The following is a 19865-nucleotide window of genomic DNA, read 5'->3' as shown; positions in this document are numbered from 1 at the left end:
AATGACCACAAATTCTGAGATGGGTGAGACATCTCTGCTCTGTGCCACAGGGCACAATGACCTTCACCAGAGGAACCCCTGAGCATGTGAAGTTGATTTTGATTCACAGAGCTTTTCTCTTTTCCTAAGAGTAGGGCTGGGTTTCTGTGTTCTTGGCTCAGATCTTGTCTGTCTGTGGTGGATCCTTCAGTGATGCTGCCAACCTTTATGACCAAATCTCAGCTGTGGATCTGTGACATCTGAGGGCCAGCTCAGGACACCCCTTGGCCTAAGGTTAACAGAGCACAGGAGGCATTTATGCCAACACAAACCAATAAAAATCACCATGTAGCTCTCAAGGATACAGAACCTACCTTTTTGAGAGGAAAATTTTTTCATTAAATCACTAAAACAGGACAAATCACTGTTTGGATTGGAAGGGATCTTAGAAATCACCAAATTCCTGCCACAAGCAGGGACACCTTCCACTAGGTCAGGTTGCTCAAAGTCCCAACCAATCTGGCCCTGAACATTTCTAGGAATATGGGGCATTCACAACTTCCTTGGGCAACCTGTGCCAGTGCCTCACCACTCTCACAGTAAAGAATTGCTCCCTTATACCTAATCTAACCCTTCCCTCTTTCAGGTAAAAGCCATTTCCCCTTGTCCTATCACCATATTCTCCTGTAAAAAGTCCCTCTCCATCGTTCTTGTAGGTCCCCTGTATGTACTGGAAGGCTATGGTGAAGTCTCCCCTTAAAAAAAAAAAGTGTTTGTCAGAAGGAGTTTGGAAAACAAAAGACAAACCAGACAGGAGGCAGATGCAGGTCAGCAGGAGAGTTGCAGCTGGTGTCACACTGGAGAACAGGGTTTGGAAAAACAATGCCCTGAAGCTGTGAAATGGAAATAAACAAAACCAAAAAACTCCCCCAAACCCCCCCCAAAACCAAACCAAACCAAAAAAAAGGGACCCACATCTATCCCACAGACTGCAAGGTTCTGGATTTTAAGGTCTGTGGGCAGCTTCCTTGGCTCAGTGAAATGTTCCTGGTGAGCATCTATGCTTCCATCTTCCAGCCCTGAGAATTTCTTAACTCTCAGTCTTTGGCCACTGGAGCCACAGAATCACAGAATATTCTGAGTTGGAAGGGACCCCAGGGAAAGATCTTCCACAGGATGCTGCCTGTGCAGCTCAGTATTGAAAGTGCTATTTAGTGTTTCAATAAACCCACCAGTCTTTGGGGCATGGATGCATCTGCACCACCCACTGAGATCCAGATTTGAACCCCAAAGTTACTGAGATGGGGTAAAATCCCTGATGAAACCCCAAGTTCCCTCACATGGGCCCTGCAAAGGCTGCTCAGGGGCTGGGGACTGTTGTTCTTCTATTATTTCTCTAGAGTCCCATATTGTTGTTATTAGATTTCTAAAGTCCATACCTCTTTGGAGTATTCTCGTGGCTGCAGCTTTTCACTGACTCCTTCTGCTGCATGCTGTTCTCTCTCAGGTCAGGGCTCCTCCAAGGCTCTCCCTGACTGGCTAACCCACCCCCTTTTATCCCAGTTATCTTCACTGGTTACAGCTGCAGCCCAATTAAGGACATCACAGCTGCAGCCCATCAAGGGCAACCGGGACCTCTGGGGCAAAGCCTCTATACAGATATTCAAATGCATTTCCTCTACTGTATTTCCCCCTTTTTCTTTTACTCAAGTTAACAGTTGTACAGATGTTTAAGTACAAGACATACATTTCCCCATGGCTCACAGGCCATGTACAACACACATATTTTCCCATGACTCACAGGCCATGTTCAACTCACATAGCTCTTTGCTCAAAGGCCATACTCTTTCACAGCTCCCTGACCCAAAGGCTATGTTCTGTCACAGCTCTTGGCCTCCACAGCTCTCGGCTGTCTTATCTTCTGTTAACTATCACATCGGGGTCACCAATTGTTGTTCTTCTATTATTTCTAGAGTCCCATATTGTTGTTATTAGATTTCTAAAGTCCATACCTCTTTGGCGTATTCTCACAGCTGCAGCTCTGCACTGACTCCTTCTGCTGCATGCTGTTCTCTCTCAGGTCAGGGCTCCTCCAAGGCTCTCCCTGACTGGCTAACCCACCCCCTTTTATCCCAGTCATCTTCATTGGTTACAGCTGCAGCCCAATTAAGGACATCACAGCTGCAGCCCATCAAGGGCAACCGGGACCTCCGGGGCAAAGCCTCTATACAGATATTCAAATACATTTCCTCTACTATAGGGGACAATGCTCACCGTTGGGATTGTTGTCACCCTGCAGCCTGACCTTGGCCTGACTGTAACACATGTGGTGTCATGTCCCTAATGCACCCTGAGCAGGGCTGACACTGCAGGAAAGAAGTGCAGGAAGAGGTGAAGGACTCACCCTGTCCTGCACAGCAGATGATCCTGCACAGCTCTCAGGTTCCACATCTGCTGCTCTCTTGCTGAGCCTTTGCCTTTTTATTTTCTGAGTAGAACCACTTACCTTTCTACCAGTTCATTCAATACTACTGTTCCATTTCTACTGACAGGTACCTTAAAAATCCAAATTGGGTTGGGTATGAACTCCTGAAGTGGAGTGGATTACTTTACTCAAGTGAAGTTCAGGAATTTTCAAGTGACAAGAGATAAAAAACCTGACAGCTGAACTATCAGTTTAGACTGAGCAGCAGTGTCACTCTTCCCTCCAGGCTCATTACTGCACACAGCTGGGACTGAGTCCATGAGACCCAGGCAGGGAGGATTTCATCACTTTGTGGATCCTAAAAGGTCCTTTTTAATGTGAGACTGGGCATGTGAACCCCAGCCAGCCCCAGAGGCTACAGAACAACCCAGCTGCAGCACAGCTGGGACAGGCAGAATGGGGAAGTAGAGAGTGGCACCCCCAGGGATCTCTCACTCTTTAGCTGTTTCAATGATCAAACCAGATAAATGTTAAAAACATATTAATAAAAGTACACCTCAAGACAGAAAGTCAAAGATTCTTGAATTATTTTGAGTCTTTCCATTGCCCTCAGAGGCTTAATATCACAAATTACAGCCAAAGGGGTAACATTGAGTCCAGCAGCCCACAAGACAGTTGAAACATTTTATTTTCTACCTGAAATCTTGCTAATTTAATATCCCAAATTGATGATGTTGGCAGAGTGGAACTCTCAAATGACTGGCACTGAAATTCCTTGGAGGCTGCTCCGGGCAGGGGCAGCTGCTCAAATTAACAAGGAATTTTCCTGGAAGCAGGATCTCTCTCCTTTTCCTTTCCTAACACTTGGGAAATACTCTAAAGCCTTTACTGAAATGCTTATTTTGATGAGTGGAGAAACAGAATATTTTACTTGAGGAGGGTTGTCATGATTAGTATCTCGTACATTTCAGAGACAAATCTTTTTTATCCATTATAAAGTTTACTTGTCTGCATTTTCCCTCTAAGAATAAATGAAAATAAGAAGTTTTGAAAGTTTTCACCTATGGGGTAACTTCATAAATCTTTACTGATTTATAATCCAATAATCCTTACTGGGTTGTGGTTTTGACACAGATTTGTTGCTTTTGTTACATCCATCCTAGTAAACAAAAATGGCTGTAAGGCACAATAAGGAGATGTTTAGACATTGAAATTGTTGAATTTAGTGAAAAATGACCAAGTTTTAACAACTTTATTCCTGCATAAGCCTGGGGTGGATTCTTCAGCATTCAGTAGTATGTGCTGTAACATTACTGCAACCTGTAATATTTGTTGCTTGTTAATGCAATACACAACAATCCATCCATCTCTCACTCCACAGTTAAGTTAGTTGAGAGATGAGGGCTTCTGTAATTTCATCCCCTTGCTCTGAACTCATCTCAGGAAACTGTTGGTTGTGCAGAGGCAAAGCAGACAATTGTGTTGGAGCCATCTGAAAATTCATCCAGTGGATTAGCCCACAAATGACTCTTTCATCCTTGATAAAAAGGAGCAGTTTTTATTCACTTTTAAATAAATTTTAACTCCAATTACAATACTTCCAATTGATAATTCCAGTTTTGATTACAGAGTCATTTAGGTTGGAAACCAGCTCTTAAAACCATGGAGTACAACCCCCTTGGTTCAAGCAATGGGAGCTGCAGCAGGGTTTTCACAACTGTGGGCACTCAAATTGTCTACAGAACTTCTCTATAAAGTGTTTTTTTAAAGGAATTTAGGAAAACCTTCTAAAGGTTTTAGGCACATGCTGCAGACCCTTGATCTTTCCAGATAAGAATTTCCCTAAACAGGCTCATCATACATGAGCCTCATCTCCCACTGGAAACTGTGGCATGTTTAGGTTGGCAGCTCTGAATTGCTCTGATGTGCAGCTGCACCTTTAAAGGAAATACCTGGAGCTATTGTCATGTCAGGCTCTAAAATATGACCTACCTGCAAGCAGGGTTGGTTAGAATTGCTTGGTACCTGCTCAGAATGTTCAGGTTTTTCACAGTAAGATTAGGTATCTCTTGAAAACTACAAATATATTGGAAGTCTACAGAAAAAATGAGCATATGTAACATATTTTACCATTGCCTTGCTGCCTCACTTTTAACCACAGTTAATATGCCTATTAATGCCAGGAACAAACTTATTTTTCTTTATGGGAAAAGTGACTGACTAATGCTGGGCATTCTACCTCCAAACACTTTTAAATAATTCACTATCCTAGTTTATTTTTAAAGAGTTTTTTCATAGCAAATAAAACAAATACAGTGACATTGGGATATTAAAAATAAAAGAGCAGGCCATAATATACACAACTTTTGAAAAAAGCAGCAACATACATGGCTTGGCCAGATCAAAAGAGAGCAGTCAGCAGCAAAGCTGTTGTTAATACTTTTTTTAAAAGGAGGTGAAGCTGCACCAAGGTTCAGGCAATTCCAGGAGCAATTTCTTCACTGAAGAGATGGTTGAGCACTGGGACTGGGTGTGGCACTGAGAGCAAAGGTTTATTGGATATAATGATGTCCAAGTCTGGACTCAATGTTCTTAGGGGTCTCTTCTAACTTCAATGATTCCCTTATTCTGTGTAATTTACAAAGTATCTGATTCTCTAATTATTTACTTGCATCTGAGATGCTTTGTTATGCTTTGAGAAGTTCCCAGTTTCTTTCTTTTTCTACCTGCAGCTATTTAAAAAAATTTAATTTATATTTTATTAGGTTGATTTCATTAATATGTTCACTGAAAATAGATCTTTTTTTTGTCTCCCATTTACTTGATCTTAATTTCTATTCCAAATTTAATATGAGGGCTTTAAATATTTTAAAATCTTTTTTGCAAAGGCAAACTTCTTGCTTTTTCCCCCCTTCTTGTAGACCTTTCTTGATGAGCTTTACTGTATTTGTGGATTTGTTTTGGATTTCTTATTTTTTACTGTAGTTAGTCAGTTTTGGTATAAGAAGTACAGTGCTGTGCATTTTTTAAAATTTTGGGGTGAAATTTTAATACCTGCTGAACAAGTCTCTATTTGACTTGTGGTAGCATAATGACAGAATCTAAATATGAATAATTAAAGTTGCCTGTATATATGAAATATAAACAACTATGGAGACAAATTCCATTACCTGGAATCTCCCATTCCAGTAACTGGATTTTTCTCTGCTACAGTTGTTGGTAGAATACTACTGAAGTGCTTTTTTGATCACAACTAAATATCTTTTTTTTGTATCTATGTGGTTTTGTTGGCACAAAGATTCACATGAACTGAAGATGACTGAGCTGAGTAATAGTTTTGATTTTTTCAGATTTTTTTAATAGGGTAATTCAGTTGGAAGAGATCTCTGGAGGTCTCAGGTTTAAAGTAGGGTCAGCTCTGATCATGGGCTGGATTGCTCAGGACTTCATCCACGTGAGCCTTTTAAAACCTCCAGGGACAGAGCTTGCACAAATTCTCTGGGAAATTGACTCTGTTACATATGAACTCTTGCCTTCTGCTATGGGTCTCAAAATACTCTTTTATTGTTCAGAATTACCTAATGCATGAATTAAAAATTAAGTCTGGTAGACCCAATATCTGAAGAAAATCTGAAAAAGGAAAAATAAGATCAGCTAGTTGATAACAGGCTTGATTATCTGCAGTAAAATAATTAAAAAGAATTAATCTAAATAAAAATAACTAAATTAACTTTTTTCCTTAAAAAAGCCTCAAAAGAGGCTTTATAATGAAACCAAAAGAGATAATTTAATATTCAATTAGTTCAACTTTCTGCATAATTTATTTCCATATGTATGCTTTTCTGTAAAAAGTTTTTTTCTTTTCCTTAAGGCAATTTCCTGCTCCTGTTAAAGGCCAGTGGAGATTAAGCTCCTGATGTGAATAGAAACCTGATAGACCCATCCATTTTTAATTTTGTTTACATATAAAGTTATTTAAATCCATTGCAGTAACTTCAAATTTTTTATATGAAATGGATTTAAAATAAATTGCAACCCTGATTTCTCTAATATATTAGTGGTTAGAGTAAGACCTTTAAAACAAACTGTGTGGTTGGGAAGAATTCCATGAAGTGTAGCTAACACAATAGAAGTTTTACTACAAGAAACTGTACAATTGATGTGGAATTGAAACAATGAATGACAGTAATTATTGAGCAAGAAGCTCAGGTTTCCATTAGCTGTCTTGTGGCTTTTTGGAAGAGGGCAGTAATACTTGTTATACTTTCTCAAAAAAAAATCCAAACAAAAAACCTTATCCACAAAATAACCACAAAATCAAACCAACTTTTTGCATGGTTTTAATTCTTGTTGCTCTTCAATACCCAGTGATCATTGCATGGAGGCATCTCTGAAGGTGACCCTGGGGTCTGGGATCAGCCCCCAGCTCACTGAGGGAACAGGAGAGACCACCAGCACTTTTTGCCTCTTCACATCCCATTGAAGAGCAAACCCGGGCTGCCCTTTTCTCCTGGTGCCCTGTTGCAGTGTGATTTCCTGTTTCACCCATCCCAGCCCCTCAGGTGTGCCAGCCTCTCCTTTCTTCTTTGCCCTCCTGCTCAGAGCTGTCCATCAATCTCAACATTCCAGCAAGGTGTGGTGTGGTTGGCAGAAGTTCAAAGATGCCCCCAGGTCTGGGCTCATTGGCCTGTCCCAGTGTCTGTATCCCTTGAGCCTTCCCCTGCTCACACCTGGTTATCCCTCACCTGTCCCTTCCCTCCCCCTGTCCCCGGGCTTTAAAGGAGATGGGACCATGCGGCCTGGGGTTCTATTGGGAGCTGTTCCCACATTCAGAGTCTGTCATCCTGGAATAAAACTCTGGATTAAAACTCCATGATAGACTCCTCTCCTTTCTCTTCACCATCGCCTGAACCTTTTCCACCAGAGGGAAACTGAGTTTCTGCTATGCCTGGATTTGTTCTGGGTGCCCAGCTGCAGCACCCAGCCAGCCAAAGGTGTCTCTGGGGTGAAACACCACAGCTGCCACCTTTGGCCCAGCAGTGAGGGCCAGACGAGCCCAGGCATGTCCCACCAGGTAATACTGGGATTAATATTCAATAGTGCCCCATCATGTCCTCTGCTGGGAGGAGGAGGAAAAATGTCATTCTGTGTTTCCTTGTGTCTGCAGCCTGCAACATCCATTCAAACCAAGCAGTTTCTGGAAACCATGCTGGATGACTCTTGTTCCCAGGAGGAGGTTTGTGATACAAGGAGGAAATAGTATTTGGATAGTAAATAAAGGTTTCAGAATTCTTGATTTCTGTCCCCTTCCTTTTCAGTAAATTCCACTTTGGTTTTCAGAGTGGCACCTTCTCAGCTTATTGCTCTTTGTGTCTTCCTTTCTCTTCTGCCTTTCTTTCCTGCTCTGTTTCTTTCCTAGTGTCTGACTTTACCCATGGCAGCTCCAGCCACAGAGTCTCACCACATCATTTTTCCCAGTCCATGTGCTGAAACAGCCCTGGGTGAAGTTATGAAGGCTGGCAGTGAGATGTCATTGCAAGATTTTGCTCCACTTGCATTTCAGCCCTTTCAGATCTTTGCCTTAGAGGGTAGGAACATCTTTTCCCTGCTGGAAACTGGAATTCCAGACCATTGCAGTGTGTGCCATGGATCACAGAAGGTTTCCTCTGCTTGAGATGAACATGAACCTTTTAAGTGAAGGATACCAAGTAATACTGAGGGTAAACCTCATTTTCTGACTGGTAGGAAAATGCAATATAAAATCAAGTTTGTAAGAGTGTGTAACTGTGAGGGGAAGCAGGTGGCAACACAGACCCAAGTATGAGGCAATTCTGCTCTTTTTCATCTATTTACATTTTGGGAAGAATGATGAGTGCTCCACCTGGATGGCCAACAATGGACAAACACTGACTCATGTTCCAGCTTTGAGATGGGCTACACTTAAAAATGAGCAAATTCCACCTTTCTTCATGGGTGTTTCCATTATGCAGACACTAAAGCAAGCTAGGGCTGCTGCTAAGGGAGAATTTGCAAGTATTACTTTGCTTATGATCACCATGAATTCTTTAAAGCATACAGCTACTAGGTTCAGGTATCTTCCACAACACCAATGGAGGCTCAAGCTACATTTTAATAATAACACAGAGATGTGGCCTTATTAAAGATTTAATGTTCCTGGTTGTCCTGTGGTAGTTGCTAAGTGATCCAGCAGGATGCATGGAAATGCATGAACACTCCCCCCTCTCACACTATTTTTGCTTAGAAAGGTTAATATTACCTGAGAGGCCATCAACTTTCTGCCCAAAATCTTACCTGAGAAATGTATTTCTGAGGTAAGAATAATTATTTATTCATGTACAGGTCTGAGAAAGAGGCTTAACTCTGAGGCTAAATTGTAAGGAGTCAAGAAGCTTTTTGTACTTGTTTCAGTCCAGCTTTCACAGGATTAAAGCAGGAGATTGTTAAAAATCACTTAAGGGGAAGAAAGTAGAAATTACTATAGGTGCACTTACTGTATCAGCAAGCAAAAAACCCCAAAACACTGCAAACATTTACAAGTGGGAAGTGGCTTTATAATTTTTTGTGTAGCATTAGTAAAAACAGTCTCTTCTATCCTAAGCCTGAGCACTTGTCCCCATGGTGTACACATGAAGCACAATTATTCAGAATTTACTTCTGTTCTGTTGGCCAATGACATGCTTCCTGTTGTGCAGATATTTTGATTTATATGTGACTATTTGACATAATGTGCAGCAGTTTCCTTGGTAAGAGTTATGTCTATCTCTGAGCTCATTAAAGGTGAGAAGAAATTAGTGTGGGAGACAGGTCTATTAAGGAAATGAATATACTTTACATAAAAACCCAGACTTTTTATGGTGCCTGCTTTAGCTCATCCTCTGTCAATTTAGCTTATAAAAACAGGTAACTTTTTACTATAATAGTCAGGAAATAGATATATTTTTCTGTAGCTTTCAAAAATCCTTTTCTATGAAGTATTTTAAAGCCTAAAATTGAGCTCTAACAGCCTTCATTAAAATTGTTGAATACTGTTGGCAGTGGAAGAGAATGGGGCCAGAACTGTTTGCATCTAGGATTTCAATGCAGATTTGCAAAGCACCCTGGAAGCTCTGGCAGCATTTCCATGTATTTCATTAAGTAACAGCACTCTGAAATAATTTCCTTATAGAAAAGAATAAAAATGGAACAAACACTGCTTAGTCTGTGCTTTAACTTTTCCTAGTGGCTCTGGTACCCAGGTTTGGAGTATGCACACCAGCCCAATGTTGCTCAGGTTGCCACACCCCTTCTTCTTTGTTGTGTTTTCAGAGTCAACTGAGTAACCTTCCTCATGAAGTTTCTGAGGGAGGTAGTGGTGTTTGCTTTCAGAGGTGAATGGCACAGCATTGTTCTTCACCAAACCATAGAAAAAGAAAACCACTGCTAGAACACGTGGAGGAATTTGGGTTTAGTGATGAGATTAAGGATGTCCATCAGGCAGTGGCCAGGAGTCTAAGCTAGGCTACCATTTCCATGCAATAATCTTACCACTCTGAGACACTGAGTAACCTAGTGTACTTTTATTAGGTAAATGGAAGCAGAGGTTAATGAACATTTATTGGACCAACTTAACACCTTGAAATCACAGGCATCAGTCAGACTGAGAGGCAGCATACTGATAAGGTCAAGTTTTCTTTACAAATCTATGAGCCCCTGTACAAAAATAAAGTATAAAAGGGGCAAACAGAAATATTTGTTTCTTCCCAATCCCAGGGCTGCTTCTGAGGTCACATTCAGCATAAATTTAGAGAAGTCCATGTGGTGCTCCAAATTATGCAGTGATATTTACAGTACCAGGAGGACCCTTCTCCACTTGGAGACTGAAAAAAACAACAAACTATAACACCAGCTTTGCACCTGCAGGAGCCTTCCCCGTGCAGGTGAAGCTTCCAGCTCAATTTCTGCAGAATTTTGCCCTCTATGTACCACACAAACAACAGAAACATTCAGAAGGGTTTGAGCAGGGTGGGAGGACTGGACAGACTGAGGAGTCCTGGGCTTGCTCTGTCTGGGACTGTGCTGAAATCTGCTTGTGGAGCTCACTGTATGCTTTGGATCTGCTGAACTTAAAGCCTAGGCAGGGTTTCCAATTTAATCTTTTGCTACTGAAGGCTCCGAGGAAAACAGACTGTGGTAAAGAGGAGGCAAGAGAGGATGCTAAGCGTGTGCTTTACAGTTTTTGTCTCTTGATAAAAGGTTATACAGTAATAAAAGAAACAAAGCTCTCCAGGTCAATCTTTCTACTGTGTAGCATTAACTGAATGGTAGTTCCACTTAAGAGAAGAAAAGGTATTAATTACATCAAATCACTACTTATTGTCATCTACATAAGGCAGAAGCACCCTCATGGGCTTTGTGAGATTTCTTTCCTTATGAGCTGGATACACAGAACTCCAAAAAATTCACATTAACAGAGTCAAAAGTGTAGTTAAAACATTTATGATGGACTATACTTGAATTATCAAAATTACTTTACCTGTTTAATGCCATAAACATTTGAGATGAAAACATGTCATTGAAGTCAGACACCAATGCTCACCAGAGAAGTTTGTATTTCTAACATCAGAAACACTCCACTGCTTGATTTTCAGTAGGTCTTCCCATCTTTGTGCTTTGCTGGGAAAAGAGGTAGTTCTGAGAGTGAATTAACCCTTTCACTTCCATGAGCTCAGCCAGCATGGACTCACCACTGCAACAGCTGCCTGCAGGACACCAGCTATGCTTCACCAGGACTAAACAACACAGCTACTTGAAAAATTACCTCTTACTCACTGAATAGTTCACAGTTTGCACCATCCCCTCCTTGTGGGGCTAAACCAGAGCAGATGAGCACCTACAACTCCTCTGACAGCTCCCCTGTTTCCCTCCACGTGACTCTCTCATTCCTTCCTTGCCACAAAACCACAAACTCAAAGGATTCAGGTGCAGCTCTTGTTCTGGGATGCAGCCACAGAACTGTGATTCCAGCTGTGGCACTAAGGGCACTCAGCAGGTGGGGTAAAGTGATGGATGAACTTCCCTTCTGTGGGCTGCAAGCCAGGCTCTGGATGCTGCAGGAAATAAACACCTCTGCCTGCCCTGGCTGGGTGGGAGGAGGCACAGCCAGACTGAGATTGCAGCTGTGGATTTTACAAGAATTGTAAACATATTTGACCACCCAACCTGCAGAAGGAGTCGGCAGGAGAAAATTAGCAATAGGATTACCCTTGTGAGAAAGATTCAACCTTGAGAACCCTTTTCTGATTGCACATGCAATGGTCCCAAACAACTGGAACAGCCCACAGATCAACTCCAGCTGCAAGTTCCACTGTGAGGAAAAATCCTGTATCACTGTATCATTTAAATATAAACACTAAAATTCTTATTGTACAACAGCACAGCCAACCAAACTTTGAGAAGTCATTTTAAGGAACAGTGTGCTTCTGACACCTAAAAAGAGGTGGCAATGCCTGCTGCCTTTAGCCATTTTCAGAGAAAATTCAGATCATGTGGGCCAGCAAGGGCACCAAGAAGGAAAATGAAGTGCCAGGTCCATCCATGGTTATTACACTTTCTCAGTTGGCTCTGCCCTAATTCCAGCTTTGTGCTGATCCAGGAGGAGCAGAGCCCCTGGGACAGACTGCAAGCTGTGCTCCTACAAAGGCTTCCCTTAAAGACACTTTTCCCCACTGCACGAGTCACTGATTTGCTCTTGAAACTCCCTGTGATGAAATGAAGGACCCAAAAGCATTTAATTGTTGAACACATAAAAGGAAGTATATTTAAAATAAAAAAAAATTGGTCAGACTGTAGAGTCAATTACCATTTTTAAAGGAATTTACAGGGCTGTTGTAGATGAGTCTTTTGGAATAGTCAGTTTATCGCAATGTCTAAACTGGTTTCTTCATTGCACAGTATTTTCTTTTAAAATGTGTGCATCTTTAAACAATTACATACATATTAAAAATCAGCATTTCTTTGCTTCAACTTAATTAAAACGTTAATACTCTCAGACAACACAGATCTGAAATGGTGAAACCAGTAATTGCCCCCTCCCACCTTACAACAAATTAAATTGAGACAAAATTACAAACACATTTCACTACATGATTATTATTAATAAAAATCAGTTTTTCTTTTTTTTTTTCTTTTTTTTTAGAAAGTTGCCCAAAATGCAAGGGATGTGCATAGGTTTACAACTTAGTCAGAATAATATTTTGCTTTATTCCCTTGGGTACGTGTTCCCATGAACGGAATGTACTTTGCTGTAGATTACAGGTTTTATCAACACAGATACACCAACGGCATGAACGCTTGCGACTGTCCACATGCATTAAGAGTCAAGACCCAATTTCAAATTTCTAAAACTTTTACAGAGTTCTTCAAAGAGACAGTATCACATTATCTGGATGTTACACAAAAAAGTACTTAAAAATACTAGCCTAGGAGAGAAAAAAAAAAAAAGCATGGAAAAAAAAAAAAGGCCTTTAAAATTTATGAATTTGTTTTGTAACCACTAGACTAATTACTTCAAATAAATAAAGGAAAGCAAAGTATTCCAATCCATAAAATCAGACTCTAAAAAGAATGTAGTGTTCCACCCCCAAGTAAAGGTAACAGAATCATATTATTATTACTATTAAAATAGATTATAGAAAGCAGCATCTATTTTGTGCAGTTTTTAGGGGCCCTTGAAATAAAAAGCTATGATTTCCAAAAATATAACATTCCAAAAGACTGAATAGTACATACATTTAAAGATACATTTTATTAAAGTTTAGGAGAAATGATTAAAAAAAAGATACTGTCTCTTTAAATTAGTGTTTCATCTTTTTTTCCCCCTCCTCCTATCTATTCGGACATGACAATAATTATATTTTAGGTCACACTACATCTAGGTAGTCTCTAGGGGCCAAGACCTGTTGACACAAGGTCAATAACGAAGAGGTTTTCCATGTATGAGGTGGTTCCCAGTAATGACAGGTTTTTTTTTTTTCCCCTCAATTCTCTCATTCCTGGTCTAGTAGACCCAGGAGACCGGGACCCACTGGGAGGCTGTACACACGAGCTCGATGGCTTCCTCCAGGTGCCTGATGGTTTCATCAATCTCATTGTTGATAATTGTTAGGTCAAAGTAGTGTGCATATGTTCTCTGTAGGATCTCAGACTCCTTCTGCAGGCGCTGAAGGGATTCATCCTGTGCGGCGGCCGGGAGAGAAAACGGAGAAAACAAAAGTTGGATTCTTTTGATTCTTTCATGCTCTCCCACAAGAGCTCCTCAGCTGAGAAGGAAACGGGCAAAAAGGCCTCAGGGAGCTGAGGTGCTTTAGCTCTCCCACCTACAGCTATGGGAATCACATGGGAGAAAGGGCACAGCTCCCAGTGGAAGCTGACACTCAAACAGCACTCGGTTATTGACGTTCTGGGAGACAAACACAGCTCTAGAGTTAAAAAAGCAAGGTAGAGGATGAAAGCTTGGAAAAGCAGCAATGGAGACCACATGTGAATAAATCAGACCTGGTGCACAAGTAAGAGCTATTGGGCCTATGTCCCAGTAAGAATGTGAGAAACAGGAGGAGGGGGAGAGGCTGTCAGGAATCAGCTGTTCCCACTTTTGGTAATGTTTTCTGTTCCACACCAATCCTCTGGGTCTGCTTCCTTCAATGACAATTTACTGATGAGGAAGTTCTCACTCCACATCACTGCTCTGTGGTTTCTGTCTCAGAGCAGGGCATTTCCAGCCCCTCTCAGTGGGAGATGCTGGAGGTGAACCAGGCACCCTGGACATCAGACCTTTGTTAGCAAGGTCTGCCTGCCTGAGGCAGCTGGATGCAAAAGGCTTCTTCCCATGGCTCTGCAGCAATTGTAAGTGCGAATTCTCTTCCTGCAAATTGCCTTATGAATTAAAAAAAAACCCAGCAAACCCATTTGCTGTTTTCAGGAACCTTGAAATAGTCACAGGAAAGCAATTAAGTCTTTCCTGTCCCACAGGTTTGGGGTGGATTTGGTGCAAAGTGACTCCTGCTGCTCTGCAGCATCCAAAGGCTGACTCTACTTGATCAATCAGCTGGGATACACTTTGCTAAACAGAGTTTTAGGCTGCAGAAGTACAGACACAGTGCCCACAGCTTTGTCACTAGAAATTATTCTGGAAACAGATTTTTATCCAGCTGTTAAGATGACCTTCGCCTTTATATTTTTTTTTCTGTTTCAGTTTCCCAAGTATTTGTAATTGCAGTGGCAAGTAGCTGTGGAACAAGAGCTTTCAGGTCCCCTCAAGGAAACAACCTGCTCTGAGACAGTTCTCCTTCCCTGCAGCAATGAAACCAGCCACTTCTGGAGGAGAAGTTCTCTGCCAGAGTTACAGTTCTGCTTCTCTCCTGAAAGCTGCAGCCTCACATGGGGAGGGGGCTGTGTGGTGTGCTTGTCTTCACTTGAAAATTATTGAAAATTATTACAAATTTCCTTCCAAGTCAGGCAAATACTCCTCACCTGCATTTCTATACAAGGGATGTTCCCTGTATGGGCCATTATGCACCACCAGCAACTACTCCTGGAACTTCTGTAGAAAATTCCAGTGTGTCCAAATTTAATTTATGCTATTAAAAAGGAGAACAATGTGGATTAACACTAGTATTAATTACTTTTGTGGACTATTTCATATGGCCCAGTGTCTTTAAGCCAAAATCCTAGTCAGGTGAACTTCCAACTTCTCAGAGATTCCAAAAGAGACATCAATTTGTATCAGCTGAGCATCAAACCTTTCCTGCTTAAATTAACCTACAAAGGAAGGTCAATAACTTGTCATGCAGACTATTTTCAATGCTTTAAATGTATCTAGCTAAGATTAATTTTGTATTTATAGTCTGTCTTGTCCAAATCATAGTGCACCTTGAAAAGACTTGATCTCATGACACAGGGCTAAAAGTACCTGAGAAGCCCCTGGAAGCCTCAGAGCTGTTAAGTTCTTATGCAGATTTTGAATTATTATTCAGATTTCCCATCAATGTTACTTTTACCTACAGATATGGACTTTTCTCACTACAGCATCTATCCTACTGTGACTAACAATGAAAATCTGAAAATCTCACAGCTCATCTTAAAAAAAGTGAGCTGGTAAACTTTACATTGCTCACACAGGTTCCACTAAACTAAGTCTTTCAAAAATTCATTAAATTTCAGGATTTTTCTGACTTAGCTTCTCCTAGATCCAACTCTACTGCGATCAAAGTGGTCTTTATTTTGGAATATCTAAATTTCCCAGCCTGCTGGAAATGTAATACATTACTTCTTTCATATACTTTAATGGGCAGTAGTAAGTTTGGGATAAGCCATTGCCATAAGTTTCAAATAGGTTCAAACTTTCCTAAGCTCAGCAAAAGGAAAAGAGACAAAGCTCTTGATTTTTGTTTCATTTTGGGACTAACTTTCACCTGTGTTTGTGATAGAGTATGTATTTGTGCATGTCAGACTTGGCTGTTTTCTCTGAGTCTGCAAGACTTAAATACCAAAATTCATCTTTGAAGCTAGCTGTAATCAAAGTATTTGCTGTAGTAAGTTCCTCTCAATTTCTCTAAAATGTCTTAATTAAATTTTGCATACTGAACATCCCAGCTTATGTTCCAAGAAGGAAATTCTTCAGCAGTTGTGCTCTCAATAGTGTCAAGAAAGAAGATATTTATCAAAATGTTCAGTGAGCTGCAGAAAGATGAATGGCCACAGCTTCAGAAATTAACATTTGGGAGCACAACATCTGCACTTCCTTCTTCCCTCAGCTCTTGTGCAATAGGAATTTTAGGTGGTCTAGTTGCAGTGTGTCCATTACTGGATCAGACTTTTTCTTTCTAATTCAATTCACTTTCATAATCTCTCCTTTTCCACCACAGCTGAAAGGAGTTAAACATGGCTTTATTAATGAAATACTCATGTACATAAAAGCCACCAGTGGCACCTGCAGTCTCTGAGGACTGGGTTGTTTTGGCCTGAAAATACAAAGAACAGCTGCCACTTGTGGCAATCAAAGCCCAGCCCAAAAAATTACTAATATTCCCTTCTAAGGCTGTGGACAAGGTGTAAACACCATCAGGCCTTTGCCAGTTTCGCTTCAAGAGAAAGAAATTTACAATTTAAACAGCTGGTGGGCTCCACACTTACTAAGAAAAATCCCTTTTATTGTTTGGCTGTAGGAAGGGAGGAAGCACAGCTAAAAGTCTGAAGAATTTGGCTCCAAAAGGTTTACATCAAACAAATGGAGCCTGTGATCTCTTTGCTGCTGTCTGGTCAAAGGAGGTAGGAACAGCTGGAGGAAAGAGGAACCACCCCAAGGTTTTCTGATGCACTCTCTCCTCTGTTTTAGCACAACAACCATCAGATTTAAACTTCCTCTGTGATTTGACAGGTGGGGGCACTCTGGGAGATTCCCTGTATGATTTACATTGCTCTTGTGCTTTGCAGCTCTGCTCAGGGTGCATGGCTACATCCACTGGAAATGACAATATTTTGTCTCCTGATTCTTGCTGTGTGGGCCTCAGTTACTGAGACATTTTGTGTGGTCTTTGACAGCATCACCAAGTGTCTCAAGAGAGACACTGTCAGGATCAGGCCTCTGCACTGGTTTTACCACAGAGTTCAGATATATATCTGTAAGAATATATTTTTTACTCCATAGCCTCTCTTTTCGCTAGCAGATAATTTTAGTGCAGATATCAAAAGTCATTATTATATTAAATTTCGACTCCAAAGGCAAAAGTAATGTTGCATGGGAACAAGCATGTCTACATTCTAGAACTACTGCAATAACCAGGGCTACCTTGTGATCCCCTAGCTGGTACTTACAGGCAGTTTTCTGCACCATTTTGGCAGCTATGTACAATTAGTACGAATGCAGGAAAATGAAAAGAAAAGCAAAGATGAATTTTAAGAAAACATGGGGAGGGGAAAAAAGGACAGTCATTACAGAAGTGTTCTCAAAAAGTGCAAGTAAAATAAAACAAGGCAGGGCAAGAGGATCAACAGAAAGGGACACTCATTATGCAAATGAACCTTTCAAAAAGGAAGCATGAATGGGAAATAGGAAACACACACTCTTCACCCTTGTTTGCTGCCCTGCAGGCTGCTACACACAGACACACTTTGCTTATCTGCCCAGAAAACCTTGGAAAACAGGATTCTGTGTGTGGGTAAGGGCTGTTGCTATTACCATTGCCTGCCCCTCCCTTTCCTTAGTTTTAATTGATTAATTAAATTAAATTAGCATGTTTTGTAAGTGTGGCCTTGGCTCACCAATTCATATGCCTGGGTGAAACCCTGTGGGCACAGAGACTTTTGTCACAGGGGCTTAAAACAGGTTTTACAGCACAAACACAGTATTTTACTTCTACTAATTCTTTGGCATGAAGTACTTCCCCACTACTACTATAAAAGGCACATTTCTCTTCTCTTCCCAGTGGATGAGGGAAAAAGTTTTCTCTCTCACATGAACAGTCCCAAGTATCTCTGTATTACATCCTACAGCTGGAAGATTAAAATTTAAGTACCACTGGCAAATCAGTGAGGCCAAGGAGAGACTATCTGGGAGCTGAGGCAGGTATGGAGGCAACAAGCCTGAGCATTTGTGAATTTTACAGGGTACCTGATGCAATGCTATTTGTTTACACAAAGAAAAGTCAGTGTAGATGACAAAATTCTAGTATTTTATCCAGCTTGTACTGATTCCCAGCATCACACCAGCAGTTACATGAAGTGTCACTTCACTAACATGGCAAGCTGGGCTGTGCTGAGAGATCTTTGTTTTTACACTCTTGGGTTGTACCATGAGGGTGTGGGTCCCTAAGACACAGTGAAATGACATGACTTAATGCTGTGAAAGGGAACAGAGCCATCTTCCCCCTCCTGTCCCTCTTTCACTGCTTGTTCTAGCACCGGTGCTTAAAAACTAACAAAACTCCAATTGAGATCTAAGGTAGCTCACTAAAGCATCTTAGTGAACTAGCAGAATGCCTCAGCTGTCAGTAAAATTCCAGCTTGAGGCCAAAATTCTTCACTTTCCACTTTTGGTTTGAATAATCATGCAGGTTATTTGCATTTAAATGTGCAAGTCTGGCTCTTTCCTTTCCTGCAAGCCTCTGCAGTGATGTCACAGCTTCATGCTTATGATATTGGAATTACATTTCTATAGAAACCTGCTGTAGTGACATGGCCTCTGACTTAGTGTTTTGATGATCAAGGAGACACCTAGGATATTTGGAACAGATTCATGATCAAATCCAACAGATTAAATACTTTAATATCATGGTTTAAGGAAGGTGTTTGTGAAAATGGAGTTTGTGTTAATGTCAGCTAAATCCAGAATTGCTTGGTATCCTTGAAATGAGCAGCAAGAGCAGATACCCTATAAAAACTAAGTAGGAAATGGATGATGTGGACTTCCATGAATACTTAGCATTATTCCACAAGCAATTACCCCTGGGGTCAAAGATTCCAGTTCTTAGAGGGCAGCTGTCAAAATGAACAAAGCCTATTTCTGATACTTATTTGCTGTGCAGGGAAAATGCTAAAGATAAAGGTGGGATCAGTGCTGGCATTGCAACTCACAATTGAGTAATTTGTGCCAATGATTTGGAAATGGATCTTTGAGCTGGAGCAGGGAATGAAATATAAGAAATGTACTTTTAGCATACAGCACATGGATCCTTCCTCTAGAAGCACACATTTTGAATTATCAGTTCATAAACAATAAATGTATGTCAATCAACTTAATAAAGCTCTTATTCAATTATTTTTCTGCCTCTTCATTTACAAACAAGGAAACAATTGAAGAGTCTGATTTGCACATTTGAACCTCATCCTTAATTCTGTCTCTGCCAGGACATCAGATTGACACGTGCCATACCTCATTAATGCCTGGGGTAATCGTAGGTGCAGCAATAAAAACAACAAAAGGAGCAAACTCTGCAGTTCTCAGGACCTTCAATGCCTAGGGGAAAAAAAAATCAGATACTTTAGAGGAAATCTCCAACAATCAATGTGAAGTAAGTTTAGTCACACAAGCAAAAGACACAAATTCATGATCTACCAATGCTGGATTTGTTTTAGCTGAATTGGAGTCAAGACCTTAGTAATACAGACACCTAACTTTTTCTATTATTTTATATTTTTGGTGGTCAAAACATGTATTTATCCTTAATTAAAGTGAGTTTATGAGACAGTAAAAGCTTTAGTATTTTCAGAGTGCCTCTCCCCACTCTCAAAGAATGTGGAATTCTGTTTACATTTAAACTGACTGATGAAATACCATGTAAAAAAATCAGCTATACTATAAATAGGGAAAAGAGCCAACTGTGTTTCAGAATATCGATTACAGTATAAATTTTATTATTATAAAATTATTATTTAAAAAAAAAAGAAATGCGATGTGAGAAGTTTG

General features: G+C 40.6%; 1 protein-coding gene across 7 annotated transcripts in view; it reads right to left on the bottom strand.

Annotated features, from left to right (window-relative positions):
* Positions 1-9957: 9957 nt before the first annotated feature.
* CASK (calcium/calmodulin dependent serine protein kinase) overlaps positions 9958-19865 on the bottom strand; it is a 189106-nt gene continuing 179198 nt past the window's right edge. For all 7 annotated transcript variants that reach the window (XM_071430281.1, XM_071430280.1, XM_071430284.1 and 4 more), the window contains 2 exons: positions 19332-19415; positions 9958-13637 (listed from right to left, as the gene is read on the bottom strand). In XM_071430281.1, the coding sequence (XP_071286382.1) occupies positions 13461-13637; positions 19332-19415 (261 nt within the window). In that variant the 3' untranslated portion in view covers positions 9958-13460. The remainder of the gene's footprint in view (positions 13638-19331; positions 19416-19865) is intronic.

Source organism: Agelaius tricolor, unplaced genomic scaffold (assembly GCF_023055355.1).
Source record: "Agelaius tricolor isolate 1412-34295 unplaced genomic scaffold, bAgeTri1.0.p SCAF_7, whole genome shotgun sequence".
Taxonomy (NCBI): domain Eukaryota; kingdom Metazoa; phylum Chordata; class Aves; order Passeriformes; family Icteridae; genus Agelaius; species Agelaius tricolor.
The sequence above is the reverse complement of the archived record's forward strand: the minus strand, read 5'-3'. Positions and strand labels throughout refer to the sequence as shown.